Raw genomic sequence first — 17,227 nt, 5'->3', positions numbered from 1 at the left:
CGGACCGATTCAGATGCGGGGGAAACGGTACGGCGTGTAATGCCTATGCGCATGTTGTTTTGCACCGTCTTCTTCGCTGTTAACAATCACGACCTCTCGTTTCTCCTGTACGCCTCCGTTTCAATCCGCTTCTTCTTTCTATATTATAACCTCCTAAATGCATCATCCAATTCAGAAGAAGGGGTTCACAAATTGTTGAATTCTGAAATCGTTCGAACCCGGTTTCCCCCTCTTCTCCAAACTGTGGGTTGCATTTTTCCTGGCAACCCCACCAAAAACAAGGAACAAACGTTTCATATGGGCTTGAAGAAGGCTTTCTTGGATTGATTCTCTTCTGGGTTTTCCTTGTTTTTTCGATCCCCTTTTCCTACTTGCCGCCATTGCCGATTTTTGAGCGTCTGGTTCGGATATGGAGGCTGAGAAGAAGTACATTACCTCTGAGGAGCTTCTCAAGCACAACAAACCTGGAGATCTGTGGATCTCCATTCAGGGTAAGGTTTATAATGTCACAGATTGGGCTAAAGAACATCCTGGTGGTGATACGCCGTTTCTGAACTTGGCGGGTCATGATGTTACCGATGCGTTCATTGCTTATCATCCTGGTACTGCGTGGGCGTATTTGGACCGGTTATTCACTGGATTTCATCTCGAGGATTTTCACGTCTCGGAGGTTTCCAAGGATTACAGACGGCTTGCTTCTGAATTTTCGAAACAAGGTTTGTTCGAGAAGAAAGGGCATGTCACTATGTATTCTCTGATTTCTGTTGCTATTATGCTCTTTCTTGTGGTTTATGGGGTTGTGAAATCTGAGAGTGTTTTGGTTCATTTGGGTTCTGCTATGATTTTGGGTATGCTTTGGATTCAAAGTGCTTATGTGGGTCATGATTCTGGACATTCTACTGTAATGTCGAGCCGTGGATTTAACAAATTAGCTCAAATTCTGTCTGGGAATTGCTTGACTGGGATCAGTATAGCCTGGTGGAAATGGACTCATAATGCTCATCATATCTCTTGCAATAGCCTTGACCATGATCCAGATCTTCAACATATCCCTGTTTTTGCTGTTTCTACTAGTTTCTTCAAGTCCTTGACATCCCATTTCTATGGTAGAACGTTGAAATTCGATTCCCTGGCTAGATTCTTCATCAGCTACCAGCATTTCACGTTTTACCCTGTCATGTGTGTAGCTAGAGTGAATCTCTTCGTGCAGACATTATTGCTGTTGTTTTCCACTAGAAAAGTTCCTGATAGAGCACTGAACATAATGGGTATTCTTGTGTTCTGGACATGGTTTCCTCTCTTGGTTTCGTACCTCCCCAATTGGCCTGAGAGGGTCATGTTTGTTCTTGCAAGCTTCGCTGTTACATCACTACAACACATCCAATTCTGCCTTAACCATTTCTCTGCTAATGTTTATGTCGGGAAACCCATTGGGAATGACTGGTTTGAGAAGCAAACAAAAGGAACCTTGGATATCTCTTGTTCTTCATGGATGGATTGGTTTTTTGGTGGGTTGCAGTTTCAGCTTGAACATCATTTGTTTCCAAGGATGCCCAGATGCCAATTGAGGAAAATCTCTCCAATTGTTGTAGAGCTTTGCAAGAAACACAATCTTCCTTATAGAAGCTTGTCATTTTGGGATGCCAATGTCCGCACCATTAATACTCTTAGAACAGCTGCTTTGCAGGCTCGTGACTTGACCAATCCTGTTCCTCAGAACTTGCTTTGGGAAGCTGTGAACACCCATGGATGAACACATGAGGTCAGATCTTTCATAGTTCGTTAATAATATGGTAGCAGCTCATTTTATGCTTTTGGTTCTTCAATTCTAGTGGTTTTCTTATATGATTGTTATGAATTTGGCTTGAATTCTGTGTGTTCTGTTGATCCTCTGAATTGATTGAAAAATGGTTTATAAAGTCCAATCCATTTCTTGTTCTGGGTTTCTTTAGAATCTTCAACAATGGCGGTTCTGAGCCTCTTGTTCATAAAGAGGAAGGGAATATGCCATTTTTGAAGCTGTGATTGTGACACATTTGGTGGACCTTTGTGATTACGAATCTTTTTTCCTTTTTTCCTTATGTCTCGTTGCTTTGTTGAGATCTTATGGCCCTACTACACATGGCCAACTCATTGCCTTGCTCATTGCCTTACCCTTCTCTTCTTTTTAGGCCACCTCTCGGGTCGTGTAGAGAACGGGTTGAGGTTGATTCGGTTCGGTTTGGTTCGAGTAAACTATTAGGGTAAACATGTTTTCACCCATTTTGACTTGGAACTTTCTATTTCAATTATCTTTTGTAGGTATGTTTTGAGTTGTTTGGGAGATTCGATTCGAAACTATCTGTTTGATCGATGGTACATGTTTAGCTCGGTTGAAAAGAAATTTTATTTGTAACGTTGTACTGCCCATACACTCTACTAACCGTACAAACTTTTTGAAGTTTTTTTTTTCTTCTAAAAGTTAGTACTCCCCGAGCATTGCACGTCTTTCTTTTCGAGTGCTTCAACTAATAAGCTGAGTGAAACAAGAAAGGCAAGCGTGCTTTTATTATACGATAATCAATGGTACTTTGGTCTAAATCTTAGGATAAAAACCATTTATATCTTTAATACACTTTATATTAGGTATATCACTTCCTTTTTAAAGAATTTTGGCAAATGAGTTGAATATAAATAGGAAAAATATATACGTATGAATCTAATCAGTCCAAAACAAAGTTGTATTGAGACCAAAAGAGAAACATACTAATGTCAATCTCTAACACGGTTATTGGAGACATAAAGGGTGCGAAGATCGAAGGCACAACCATGAAGATGATACTCGATGTAAGATGAACCTGGATTCGTTGAAGCACTATTGGTTTCGTCATGCCCTTAAGACGATGCTAGTGGGGGTCGAGTGTGTGAGTTACTAAAATTCATGAAGATGATACTCGATGTAAGATGAACCTGGATTCGTTGAAGCACTATTGGTTTCGTCATGCCCTTAGACGATGCTAGTGGGGGTCGAGTGTGTGAGTTACTAAAATTCATGAAGATGATACTCGATGTAAGATGAACCTGGATTCGTTGAAGCACTATTGGTTTCGTCATGCCCTTAAGACGATGCTAGGGGGGTCGAGTGTGTGAGTTACTAAAATTGAAGGACAATTATTCTCGAGAAATGTTTAAATGTATTTTGTGAGAGATACACGACCCTGACTCAACTTTTGTGATTAGGATTTTTTTCTTTCTCAATTTTTTTAATTATTAACTATTACAAAGTATATGAGAATAGATCACTTAATATATCATTTACGTCCTTAACATACTTCATATTATATATAAAATAACATATCTATAGTATATAGATAAGACAAGATATTTTGTTCTAGTAACATTATTAATACGTATTACTTTGTAATAGTTAAAAATAATATTTTTAAATGTTAAAAGGACTTTATTGTTCAATTTTGAAATCTAATAAATAAATTGAAAGGAAACTCAAACCTCAAGAACCTAAAAAAACATCGGTGGTCTAATCCTCGATGATTAGTCATATTTCACAAATTTATGTATAACTTGTAACAACCCAAGCCTACACTAGCAGATATTTGAGTTTTTCTTTTCGGACTTTTCTTCAAAGTGTTTAAAATGCGTCTGTTAGGGAGAGGTTTCTACACTCTTATAAAAGAATGTTTCGTTTCCCTCTCCAACCGATGTAGGATCTCACAATCCACCTCCCTTTGGGGCCAACATCCTCGCTGGCACTCGTTCCCCTCTCCAATTGATGTGGGATCTCACAATCAATCCCCTTCAAGGCCCAACGTCTTTGCTATGCTAGCACTCATGTCTCTCTTCAATTGAGGTGAGATCTCACAAAAACTATACCGTCTAAATTGAAATTTTTAATAACATATGAGTTCAATTGAATATCTTTAAACCGTAAGGATCAAATTAAAAATAAACCCGAATCCAGTGACTAATAATAATAATAAATAAATAAAAAAAAAGTATAAAATCACAAGGACAAATTAATACTCACGAAACTGTAATGACTAATTTTGTAATTTTTAACTTACAAACTAACGAGACAGATAAGTATTACGCTAAGTGACAAACCACCGGTCGTGATTTTTAAGATATACTTGATGTCTTATTCATTAAGCTAAGTTGGGGTATTTTTTTTTTTTATTAATGGTATAGGAACTATGATTTATTATGCAAGTATCGACATGTCGTCTGGTCTAAACCGACAGAATATTACGCTGGACGACGCACAATGCATGAAGTCTTAAACGAAAAATCGTCTCTTTACTCTCAAATTAATTCTCTTCTCTCCATTTCTTATACCAAAAATACATTTCGTCTTCGCCTCACCAACTGACAGACTCAGATCTGCAAGATTCAGTTCCTTCCGTTTCTCCATCTGATTTGTTCTCCAGCTCTTGCAGAAATTTGGTGCAAATTCCTTCTATTTCCATCGTTCTTGGCACCTTACGGTGCTCGTGTACTGGAATTTAGGAGCCATTTTGGGTCTCTGGGGTTCTGGTGTATGAATGATGTGGAGCTCGATAGCTAATTTGAAAGAGAATCTGAATAAGATAGCTCTCGATGTGCATCACGACGATGATGAAGAAGAATTTTCGATCTATGGCTCCAATAGAGGGGATGTTGATGTTTCGGTATCTGATCGGAGGAACTCGCATAGCTTTGCTCATTCGAATCCGGTGACGCGGTCCCCGATTGTCAATGGGATTGAGGATGCTCGTCATCCTGAGGTGCATTATTGTTTATGAACTTGGTTTCTTGTTATAGCTGAATTGTGGGGAGGTGATGCATTTTGATTTTTAGGGGTTTATGAGCACGTTATTGCGAATTGGTTCGGTTTAGTTTATTTTGTAATTTCAATGAGATTACAAGTCAATTAGGTTATATGACAGGGAAGAATAGAGGGTTTAGTTTCAGGAAGGGAGTGTTTGGTTACAAATCGAGAACACCATTGTTAGCTGATTGCTATCTACTGATGTTTGATTCCGTTCGAACATTCATTTTAATTAAGGTCTGAGGTTTAAAGGATTAAGGCGTGGAGCACGGCATTAGATGTAATAATTTATAATAGCCTCTGGTTCTACAGTTTGTTTTTGTCGAAGATATTTTTACAGTTTGCTTCTTCACTGTTCCTTTGTGTCTAAGGCTTGAAATTTTATTTTTGAGAAGTTGGGTAGTGTGACTTGTCTTCCTTGGAGGATCGAAGATTGACTCTACGAAAATCTTAACGATTAGAATTTAAAGGCCACAGCTAGGATTTTGGGAAGCTGCGCTGCTAGAGCTCTATTGTGGCATATTTGGCTGGAAAGAAATCTGTATCTTTTCAATATAAATCTCTTCATTTTGATTTTTTTTGTTACCTTGTACAAAATAAGGTTTCTTGGTAGGCCTCTAAAACAACCCAAGCCCACCGCTAGTAAATATTGTCCTCTTTGGGCTTTCCCTTCCGGGTTTTCCCTCAAGGCTTTCAAAACGCATCTACTAGGGAGAGGTTTCCACACCCTTATAAAGAATGCTTCGTCCTCCTTTCCACCCAATGTGGGCTCTCACAATCTACCCCCTTCGGGGCCCAACGTCCTCACTGGCACTCGTTCCCTTCTCCAATCGATATGGGACCCCCATGTTGACACACCACCTCGTATCCACCCTTTTCGGGGCTCAGCCTCCTTGCTGACACATCGTCCGGTGTCTGGATCTGATACCATTTGTAACAACCCGAGTCCACTGTTAGCAAATATTGTCCTCTTTGGCCTTTCCTTCTAGGCTTCCCATCAAGGCCGATGTGGGATCTCACAGCCTCTTTACATTCTAAATTCTTTTGTAACTTACAGCCTACTCATGATTATCAGCAATTGGAAATTGCTTATTCGGAGTTTTCTAGGGGAGGGGGTTTGCTTTACCCAGCCCTTAGGCTGAAAAGAGGCTGGAGGCTTTTCCCTCGTGGAAAAGGAAGATATGCTTTGATAAAAGCATCTTTAATAAGGTTTTGTATATTATGATTATTGAAGACCTCGAACAATAATTGACAGTATGTGAAGCATTTTTGTTATTGCTATTAATTGTGTTTTCATACACTGCTTGGAATTTCCAGATTGTGGTCTGGGAGTGGTGTGCCCGTTCAGAGTTCTAATGCTTATTTTCTTTCATTTTAAGATCTCTTTCTCCCTCCAGAATAAAAGAGGATGAAATTTTAGGAGCTCTTGAAATTGTATAGAGCTGTTAGTTTTGTTTGTTGTTTTTCTGTTTTTTTTTTTTTAAATTTTATTATTATTTTTTTAACTTCAGCTTGTCTAGCTGGTCATGCACCTTTTAATTACGTCAAAAATGTAGTTTGGTTGGTTTGAAACTCATAGCATATATCCAGGTTCATATATAGTGCTTCTGTTTGTCGTTATTTGACTGGCTTATATCTTTGTGATTGTTTTCTTTTGAGTTTCCTTTGAACTGGTTAACTTTAAATCTTGTACGGTGTTTTTCATTATTGTGCTTGTAGATTGAACAATACAAAACAGAAATTAAGAGGCTTCAGGAATCTGAGAGGGATATTAAATCATTATCAATGAATTATGCAGCTCTGCTAAAGGAAAAAGAGGTATTCTAGTTGCTCCTTGGAGTTTTTTACCTTTGCACTCACTGTTCTATTTCCCTGTTTTATATAGCCATATCCAATGATTTCTGAGTAATTTGTTTGTAGTAGTATCTATTAGTTGCTGTCGATGGTTTATTTATTTATTTATTATTATTATTATTTTTTTATAGTTTGCATTCTTCTATAATGATGGTTGCTATTGATTAGTGAAAATGAATAAGATTGTTTTGTCCTTCCAGTGTTCACAAAATTATGCAATTTGGATATTTGCCGAATCTATATACTTCAATGAATCGGAAAACATATAAGAAAATTCTAATTGCATACCAAACGAACCTTTATTGTTATTTCCTGTGTCATATTCCTTTGGCAGGAGCTAATCTTACGATTGAACAAGGAAAATGGCTCTCTAAAACAAAGTTTGGAAGGCACAAATACATCAACAAATTCACCTAGAGCTGAAAGTTCCAAATCACCATCAAATGGAACTAATGAAATGAAGGTAATTATTGGAACGCGGATGAAAAATTATGAGCTTGATAGATTACTATATGTGGGGCTGGTTTTTTTTTATTTTGTGGTCGTGTGTCAGAAATATCACATTTTTGTCGATGACATTACAATGTTATTCCAGTCTCGGCTTTTGCTTTAATACCTCATGCTGCATGTAAAGATGTTAAAGATTTTATTCCAGTCCCTGCTTGTACGTGGTTTGTTTGTAGGCTTATATTTCTGTCGTTGTAATGTAGAGTTACAGCTTGAAATGCAGGTTTCAAAAGTTTTGGTTTGGGAAATCTGTGGGAAGGATTGGGATTGGGGTAGTAAGTTTAGTTAGTTTTCTTTGGATAAGCTGGCTCGACAAAAATGATGTATTTTTCACTAGGAAGGAAAGGAAACTACACATATCTTTTTGATATTATTTTGTATACAACAGCCACTTGGTGCAAGCTTGACAAATCTTTTTTGTAATTGCTTCATTAGTATTTTCATTCGTGCTAATTAGAAGGGTTTCTAGCCTCCATTAGCATTTTGTATATTTCATTACCGAATGAAATCTGTTTCTCTTTAAAAAGAAAGTATGGGTAACGTTGAGACCTATGGGTATGCCCAACAAACTTGAGGCTTGGCAAGCCCGGGAGCAAGCATGTTTTCATCTTAAGCCAAACCCATCCTAATCCAAACCCACCTAACAAACCTTCTAGGGACTTGGACAGGAGGACACATCGGCACTTATTATTTTTTTATTTTACGTGTTAGTGGTTGATGTATTCAGTAGCTTGTTGGAAAAAGGTATGAGAGAGGATTGTTTACGAGACCTTATGATTGGAATTTATTACATACACTTAAACCACCTAAAATTTGCATATGAGACCCTCCTTTTCTTGGCTAATGATCATGACAACTAATCAACTTAAAGGAGATGTCAAGCTGTTTGAAGTCTTCTTTGTCTCAAGATCAATCTACCTAACTTGTCTGGTCCTAATGTGAGTGGCGGGGAGGTGAAGGCCCTTGCTGCTTTGTGAGGTTGTGATGGATCTTGGCCTCTTTCTTGCCTTGCAATGCTGTTGGGCGGGGAGAATAAGTGATTTGGAGTTTTAGGAGCTCATCAAAGATAAGATCACTAAAAATTTAGCAAATTGGAAGAACTTATACCTTCAAGAGATGCAAGGTTGTCTCTAGCAAATTGATTACTTTAAAAAAGTCTCCTTTCACTGTACATTCATCTTCAAATGTTCAAAACAGACAATCAAGAAGCTGGAGGAAGTGTACAGTACAGAGACTTTATTTTGGCGAGGTGGTAAGGGAGCCACTAACCTCATCAAGAGGATCCTTTAAATTGATCAGGCCATGGATCAATATCGCAAGGCCTAAGTGTTCCTCCAAGGTTGACAAACGTTAGAAACCAGTAGTTGGTAGGGAGAAATTCTCTTCTAGGAATATCCTTGGCTCATGAGTGCTCCTCTTTGGTTTGCCTTGCCTAGACTATAGTGGCTAATTCCAGGATTTCAGTTATATCTGGAGTTATATCTAGTGCTAGTCTGATGCTTAAAGGGATTGAGGCCTAAAATTTAGAAGAAACCTCTTTGATGCATAAGTGGAGGAGGGGGCCTTGTTATCTTCTTTCATAGCAACCTTTTCTCCATACAATATAGAAGTCTTAAGAGCTTGGTCCCTTGAAAGGTGTGTCATTTTCACCGTTAGATCTTTGATCCTCAATATTGTCAACCAGAATGAATGCCTCAACCCCAAAGAAGGTCTTTTTTTATAACGGAAAAATAAAAAGAAATGATGCCCCAATCTGTAGGAGTTGCATACATCTTCTCCAATTGGACGAAAGAGAATCAAAGTTATAAGAATGAAAAAGAGATGATAGTTTACGCCAAGATATTGCTTGGAAGATAATATGTCAAAAAAACCTATCAAAAGATGGATCTTTGTTAGTGAAGACATGATGATTCCTCCCAATCCAAATCAACCATAAGAAATCTTTGTTGATATGCATCCAAGAAGCATTTTTTCATTTACGAATGGATGACCACCAAAATTAAGAGAGAGAAGGCTGGGTTTTGGTTTAGGAATATTTTACATTTCCCCGTGATGTTATTTTTTGACTACTATATATCTTTTTTTTTTTTTCCTTTTTAAAATTATTATCATTATATCATGGCGACCTATCATGTTCTTGTAATTTTCTGGATACATCTTTGTTTTTTGTTTTATCTATATTTCAATCATTTTGCAGGGGAGCGATCAATCACCTACCCGACTACTTAGGGGGAAGACCCGGCGTAATGGTATTGTGTCTAAGCAGGATGGAATTACTAATGGAGCTTCACACTCTGGAAAACTTGATTACCAGAGTAAGATGGTACCAGAACATTCAACTTCACAGGTAAAGGATACGGTTATGGAACTCTTTACTCCCTGTTACAGAGAAACATTTCTACCAATTTATGCAGGCAAAATTTAATAAATTAACAATCTTAAATAATTTTTGGATTTTTAATCGTCATATAATAATCTTAAATTAACGGTGATGAGCTGGCCTTTGGTCAAGAAAGGGGACAAGCTATATGCTTTCCATGTCATATAATTTAATTTACAGTCGTAAAATATAAATAAATTTTCATAAGCCTAATGTTGTTAGGTTAAATAGCAATCTTACAAATATAATCAAGGTAACTGAGGATGAAATAACTCGATGCTGCAATTAACTCAATGTACTCAAATATGCATATTACCGAAAATAGGGCATGATTCTATTTGCTTTGAAAATAACCTTGTAAGAAAAATCTTGGAAAATTGATTAGAATTTGAATTATGATTGAAATTCTTTTGTAATTATACTTTTATTTAATTAAAGGTAATTAGAGAAGCTTTTTGTGATCCCTTGGCTTTGGTTGTTTTTTATCCTTGTTTTGTATGTTTTTGTCATCTAAAGAAGTCATACGGCTCTGTTCTTAGTAAAAATCATTTTTCTAAATTGTTTTATGTACAAGGCTCTTTGCTCAAGTATAGTCTTAGGTGCTAGACTTAAGTAGTTGTGGTTTGAGAAAGGATCGTTGGCTGTCTCAATATTTCTTTGTTTCTCTCTTATTCTTATTAGTCTATAACATCATGCAATGATTTTTGTTAGGTTTGAACCACTTTATAATGAAGAAGGGTCAAGGGTTTCAAATGCTACATTAGCTCAGGACAGTCTAGGGATAAAGGAGCTATAGATGGGTACACCCGAGATCTCTTTGGAGAGAGTGTGGATCACAACAAGGGTATTGTGTTAAAAAAAAGCATTATATATCCCAACCTAGTTGTAGTAATTTAATTATTGGGATAGAAGAGGTTCAGTTGTACGTAGAACCAAAAATCCACAACAAAGGGGTTGGTTTCCACTTTCATAGATGGAGAATTTTTTTTTCTTAAAAGGGGATGCTTCTATAGTTAGTGTAGAGAAGGAGAGGAAAAAAAATGGGTTGGAATACTGTGCTTCGGTACCTTCCAAAATCCAGAAGATGATCAAGGGGCTATTTAGTACTACTGTTAAGCTGGGAGCATTTGCACGTAAATGGAGAAAGTTCCATGGGTCTAAATTGTCAAATTGGTGGAGGTGAAGTAGGCAGAAATGTTATGATGAAACTGTCAAAAGGGAGGAACAAAGCCAATTGAATTGGAAGCAGGCAACAAAGAAATAGGGTGCACTAGAGAAGGGCTTGGTGTACGAGTGTTGGAGGCATGAAGGTGCTGGGCATTGAGAAATGGGGTGCACCAAGCTCGTGCAAATAATTAGGGTTAGGAAAGTTTTGAAATTTGGTGCTGGGCATGATAAGTTTTGCTCGAGCCTTTTTTCTGGAAAAAAACAAGAAAAAGGAAAATCAAGCAGTTGTTCATATTTATGGGCCTGGGGGGCACGATCTAACTGAAATATCTAATCTAATCTGCTGGTGTGGGATTGTTCAGGTACTTTTTAGTAACACCTCAATTAATAATTACGAGAGGGGCTCACAGCCAAGTAGAGGGAATTGGGTAGAGAAAAAAGAACGGAGAACTATGATTTTCTATTGATTTATTCCATTTAAACTTTTGAACCTGAACCTGCAAAACCAATTGGCATCAATCAAAACTTCATCAATTGACCAAAACTTGGAGACAAGAAATGTTTCAAGGGAAAAGCAGTCTTAGTAGTAATTTTAGAATGAATGTTAGAAATATGATAGACAGAAGCCTCCGATACATTTTACATATGCTGGGAGAGGCGTATAAAGAAGACAGAAGGGTGTGTGATGGAGAGCGAGTTAGTTAGTGATATGAAATAAGGTGTCTTAATCATGCCATAAAGATTTCATGGTGGATGGCAAGATTGTATCATACACGTTTGGATTTAGGGAGGTTTCACTATATTTTTCAATTTTAGAGTATTATTTTTAAGATTTTAAGTTACAATTAATTAGTGGTGATCATGGTATTGATGGGCATGAGAGGTATAACCTTTCGGTTGACCATAGGGTACTCTAAGGTTTGTTCTCAAGGCTATAAATAGCCATTCATGTTGCTTTAGCCGGAGGTTTTGAATATTAAAATGAAAGTTGCATATTCTTAAAGCCATGAGTTTGTTCTTTTGCATTTTTTGTGTTTAGATTTGCATGCTAGAGTCATTGAAGTAGTCTTGATCAAGCTTTCTTGTGGAGTGATTTGAATCATGAGTTTAGAAACGAGATTTCTTACTCTTGATCTTGGTCATCAAGATAATCCGTTATAAAACATTCCTTGAGTTGATTTCTTATAGTTTTTGGGGTTCTTGGATAATTTAGACCTAAAGATCTTGTTCTTCAATAAGGTTGGTATATTAAATCCGAGAGTTTCATAACAGTTAGGGCCAGGGAGCAGAGGAATATTTTGTTATTGTATGGGGGCCCCCAGCATAGTATATGTTAGGAGTGTGGAGATTATCGCAGGTATTTTGTATTATGGGAGACTATAGACCTTTCAGTTATCTTTGTTTTCTATGTTTTCCTCTCTTATCTTATAGTATACCCTCAAAAGCTCTCGATTGTTATATCAGAATACCATTAGGATATTAGAAGCATACTAGCGGAGGTTATTTGTTGGGGGGTTCGTTAGTTGCAAATAAAGTGAGTGGGTTTGAGGAATTTGAGGTAGGCGTAATATTGGGATTATTACAGGAAGAAATTTGGTCTTCTTGAACGTTTAACACCTTTGTGATTTTTCTCTTCCAGTAAAATCAATAGCATGTTTCTATTGATACCCCATTCAATTTCTGGTTTAATAGTTTTTTTTGCTAGTGTCTGTTTACCATCACAATAGCATATTCCTAATGTTTTTTAATTTGTAAAAAACCAATCACTTATTTGAATTTACTTAGTTTTATTTGTTAATGATAAATGAACTTGACAAACAGATATATGAATTCCTTCTAGGAGCTTACAGATTTTCAAGAAGGGAATATTGGATCACTGCAAGATGTGCAGACTACCCTTGAGATGAAACAGTTAAGGAAGGAACTTCAACAAGAAAGGGAACAGTTGGCAGATGTGCAATTAAGATTACGAGGTCACATTTTTCTCCTTGAAGATTGAAAGATTTGTCATTACTATTTTCAATATACTATTTATTTCAATTTCTTCTTCCTTCATTAACTCCCCTCTGATAATGGATATTGATCTCAGTCTATCTATCTCTCTCCCTTACAGAGGAGCAAAAATTGAACAAAAAGTTCCAGGAGGAGTTGAACTCTCTACATATGAACAAGGACAAAGTAAGTTTGAAATTTAAATATTAATTATGAGTTTACTTGGAGCTGAAGTTTCAAACTGAATATACCTTATGCACAAGTTATTATTTTTTAATTTCATGTTTTCTGTTAATTGTCTTTTAAGTTTGTTTACTTTGTCTTTCCTCTGTAAATTGTTATTTTCTCTTTTGTAAGGATCCGAAAGTGGCATGCATTCCTGAATATCTAAGAGAATTATTGACCACGTTACTCATATCAATCTATTCCAACTTTGGATTGTATCAATTAAAACTTCAAACCAACAGTTGTATTATAGTTTAGATCCTATCATTAGTTAATCAATTTTGACCATTTGTCAGTGATTTGTAGCTATTTTCAATTAATTCCATTTAAAATCAACTTGAAGTCATCGAGATAAAATTTTCTTTTGCAAAACTCTCATCGAAGTAGGAAAAAAAAAAAAAAACCAAGTAATTCTTTCTAAATAAGTACAGAAAAATAGAAGAAGATGAGCAAATAAAAAACTCTCAAATTTAATGAAAAACTGCTATTATCTATTTGATCCTCACATTTCTCTCTGTTATATATATCAATTCTGCATTTAATGAAGTCTTATACTTGTATGAAAGTAATGCATTAACGGTTTTAAAATATAGTTTTATAGAGGGTTTAAGTTGATTCACTCACGAAAGTTCAGCGTCTAAATTGTATAATTGTTAGCTTGAGGTTTTAATTCATACAACCCACAAAGTTAAGGGTACAATCTCATTGATTTATGAAATTTACAAAAGGATGGAAAATTCATGATTAAATTAAAAGGCTTTCCAGATTTATTAAAAGGGAAGCATAGCTATAAGAAGAGAAGAGATTAGACAATTTACACTGAGATACAATTTATTAACAAGATCAAAGACCTTATTGAAAGATTATTCTTTGTCATTGAAGATCCTTTGATTCCTTTCTTTCCGGAGTAGCCAAAAAAAGTCCATAGAGATGCTAATCCAAATCAAAATTTTTTCTGTTTATGAAAGTGAGCCCCACGAGAAGATGATAGAAAGTCTTCAACATGAAAAGGAAAAACCTCTGACCAGCCAAACTTTACCAACATTTTGTCTCAAAAAACCTGAGTGAAGGGGCAATGAAGCAAGATGTGGCTTTGAGATTCATTTGCAGCCTTACACAAGGAGCGCCAACTGGGGAAGATGGCCATATAGGGCAAGCATTTCTGTAAGAGGTCCAAAGTATTAACGCCTGATGAGGGATTTCCCACAAAAGGAATTTTATCTTCTTTAGATAGCGTCCCTTCCAAATAGTTTCAGCCAGAGAATCATATAAGGTTGATGAAGAGATTTCGTAGTGGAAAGTCCATTAGTGGTTTGAGACCATATCCACCAGTCAACCCTTCTAAATAGGGTTGCTGAAGCAAATAAATCAATTCGGCCCATTCAATAGCTTCAGCATCCTTGAGGTTCCTACCCAAATGTAATTCCAGAAGCTATCCTTGGGGTGACATGACTCCTTGACGGTGGCAGTTTTCTGTTGAGACGTCTATATTGGAGAGGAGAACAACTAGCCAAGGCCCCTCTTGAAAGCCACTGATAGTTCCAAAATGAATATGAGCCCCATCACTCACTAGAACTCAAATACACCTAGTAATGAGGGCGCTGCTGCCTTTTAATGAGGTGCCGTTTCCTTTTAATGACTTGGCATGGCCCTTCTGCTGAGAGTTGAGATGAAAGAGAGGGATGGTCATATTTATAAAAATAAGCCTTCTCCAGAGAGTCTCCCTCTCATGATTATACCACCATCCACTTAGAACGCAGTGCTCTATTCTTGTCTTTTGGGGAATAACCCATCCCACTTTGTTCAATGGGGAAGAGAATTTTTCTCCATTCGACTAGGTGGATGCCCGACCCATCTGACCCTACTCTCCAAATAAAAATCCTGGAATGCCTTTCCACTTCTTGAGCCACCTTACTAGGAAAATTGACAAGGGGAAGGTAGTGTGTTGGAAGATTGGAGAGGGTGGCTTGAAGGAGCATAAGCCTCCCTCCTTTGGATATAAATCAGGAAACCCACGAAGATCATCTTCTCCCAATTTTTTATATCATTGGGGCTCAAAAAGCCAAAAAATTGGGGGAGATGTTGAGGGGTAGTCCCAGGTACGAACTTAGCCAAGTCCCAACTTTACATTCAAACCGACAAGCAAGAGCCTCAATTAGAGAGAACATTGATGCCCAAAATTTAAGAATTGTGGAGATTAATGTTTAGACCCGATACCCTTTCAAAATAATCAACAACTTCAAACAGGTTGTTCAAGAAGTTGTCAATCAAAGGGGATAACAAAATGGTGTGATAGGTCTTGTCCAACAATTTTATTCATCATCAGATGGCAAGGTACCAATAAATATTAGAGAGTTACCTATCTCTCCTAATTCTCAAAGAGAATGCTTAAAAAGGATGCAAAAAGATACTCTACTTAGCAAGACAATCAGCTAAATATCCAACTTCTCTAGCCCATTCTAACAAACAAAATACCTTGGGCCACACTCCACGCGTACATGTTTTCCATCTCTCACTACTTTCCTTCCCTTCCTACGTGTATACACTTCTACAATCAGGGGCCTATCATGGTGCCATTGGAAAAATAGATATGGTTGATTCTCACCTTCCCATTTCTCACGTGCTTCAATTTGACCTAAAGATTCAGCCTGTGTGAGTAGTGACTTAGGCTATCCATTACAAAAATGAAGAAAGCAAGGGTACAAAGGGTCACCCTGGGAGACCTCTAGTATAGATCCTCTTCCTAAATGGACCATTTTTGATGATAGCAAATTTACCAATGAGATGCACTTCGATCCACTATCCCGATTTTTGACCAAAACCCTTTGGAGCGAGGATGTTGTTGAGGAACCCCCAATCATCCTTGTTGAATGTCTTATTCACATCAAGTTTAATGTCCGACCCCTTCCTCTTTTTTCCTTTTCCTTTCATCAATTAATTCGTTGGCCTTGTGTGAGGCATTGAGGATTTGTCTTCCTTAGGCTGTTTGATAGTCAATGATACTTTGGGGGAAAATGGTTTTGAGTAGCTCGGAGAGAACACAAGCCACAATCTTGTAAAGATAAGCGGTGAGGTAATAGGCTGAAATTCGGCTATCATGCAAGTATCCACTTTCTTGGAATAAGAGAAATGTAAGTCCCGCTAAGTCTGGCTTTGATAATTCCATTCCAAAGAAATCTTGTTCTTCCTACGGCTAACTCATAGAACATCCTTGTTACGCTCTGCTGGCTATTTGCGAGAGAAAAATGAACTATTGTGTTGTGAATCACAGCTTCACAATGCATTTTTGTTCTTTTGTAGGCACTAATGAAAGTACTAGGAATCTAGGGCTATCTTCTTAGATTTTGTTATGATGTAATGTGCCTTTAAAGCATAGGTGCACCTAGCATTCACTTGGCTGCGTGAATGCCTAGTATCACCAATATATGGTTTGCACAACACACCTGAAGTCAACTGTTTAAACCAGGATGTGGCTTCCGGCTATTCTAGGGTTAGAGGATGAATTGGAGAGCCGTGTCATTGTTGCAGTGTTGATTATGTTACTTTCTGGTCACTCTTTACTGGAGGTCAGTTCATTCCTTTGAATATGTCTACATATGCATGTTTGTTAGTAACTGTACCCAATATGCCCTTATTTTTGTTTGCTTATTAACATTTTACCTTTTCTTAAGCAGGCATCGTTGGAGATGAGCAACATTATAAGAGAGTTGAATGAGAAGAAATTAGAAGTAAAGCAATTGCAAGTTGAGTTGAACAGAAGAGAGAATATGAAGTCCGATGATAATGTGGAGGGATTGAAGAGATTAATTACAAAATTGGAGAAAGAAAAAAGTACTCTTGAGGTCGTTAAATGATTTTTAGTTTTTGGTTGGAATAAGTGAGAAATGTGTTTTATATTTATAAAAATTTCTGTGTTCTCATTGTCTAATAGGCTGCCTCTCATGTACAGATGGGAAAAAAGGAACTTGAAGATACATTGGAAAAATGCCGAACATCTTCAAGTGTTGAAGCCCAATCAAGTTCTTTGGAAATGGTGAATAGGCATCTAAGTGGTTCAAACGAGGTAATTCTGATCACAATCTGGAATGGTACCGATTTTGTTTACCAGCTGTTCAGATTGTTTGATTTCTCATGAACTCACTGCAGATGTGGCTTGCCTTTATGCACTGTGTTAAAAAATTCTTGCATATACTGGTTAAATGCATTGATAATGGCGTTAATGAATTGTCGGTTGACTTCTTTTTTTTTTTTTTTTTTTTTTTTTTTTTTTTTTTTTTTTTTTTTTTTTTTTTTTTTTT

General features: G+C 37.0%; 2 protein-coding genes across 4 annotated transcripts in view; both read left to right on the top strand.

The window, feature by feature from the left end:
- LOC111499262 (delta(8)-fatty-acid desaturase 2-like) lies at positions 1 to 2,389 on the top strand. Of its 2 annotated transcripts, none has more exons than XM_023150810.1 (2): positions 1 to 1,762; positions 1,953 to 2,081. In XM_023150810.1, exon 1 carries the CDS (start codon positions 410 to 412, stop codon positions 1,751 to 1,753), a length of 1,344 nt encoding a protein of 447 aa, XP_023006578.1. In that variant the 5' UTR covers positions 1 to 409; the 3' UTR covers positions 1,754 to 1,762; positions 1,953 to 2,081. The 2 variants fall into 2 exon arrangements, with proteins under 2 accessions (XP_023006578.1, XP_023006577.1); XM_023150809.1 differs by lacking the exon at positions 1,953 to 2,081 and adding an exon at positions 2,172 to 2,389 and having other exon boundaries at positions 3 to 1,762.
- Positions 2,390 to 4,309: 1,920 nt separating this feature from the next.
- The window catches only part of LOC111499218 (golgin candidate 4-like), a 17,944-nt gene continuing 5,026 nt past the window's right edge, over positions 4,310 to 17,227 (top strand). The window contains exons 1-8 of one of the 2 annotated variants that reach the window (XM_023150743.1): positions 4,310 to 4,760; positions 6,524 to 6,622; positions 6,993 to 7,121; positions 9,363 to 9,512; positions 12,553 to 12,685; positions 12,826 to 12,890; positions 16,601 to 16,771; positions 16,879 to 16,992. In XM_023150743.1, coding sequence (XP_023006511.1) covers positions 4,539 to 4,760; positions 6,524 to 6,622; positions 6,993 to 7,121; positions 9,363 to 9,512; positions 12,553 to 12,685; positions 12,826 to 12,890; positions 16,601 to 16,771; positions 16,879 to 16,992 — 1,083 coding nt within the window. In that variant the 5' untranslated portion in view covers positions 4,310 to 4,538. The remainder of the gene's footprint in view (positions 4,761 to 6,523; positions 6,623 to 6,992; positions 7,122 to 9,362; positions 9,513 to 12,552; positions 12,686 to 12,825; positions 12,891 to 16,600; positions 16,772 to 16,878; positions 16,993 to 17,227) is intronic. The other variant, XM_023150744.1, reaches the window with a different exon arrangement.

This window comes from Cucurbita maxima, unplaced genomic scaffold (assembly GCF_002738345.1).
Source record: "Cucurbita maxima cultivar Rimu unplaced genomic scaffold, Cmax_1.0 Cma_Scf00026, whole genome shotgun sequence".
NCBI classification, from domain to species: Eukaryota; Viridiplantae; Streptophyta; class Magnoliopsida; order Cucurbitales; family Cucurbitaceae; genus Cucurbita; species Cucurbita maxima.
The sequence above is the reverse complement of the archived record's forward strand: the minus strand, read 5'-3'. Positions and strand labels throughout refer to the sequence as shown.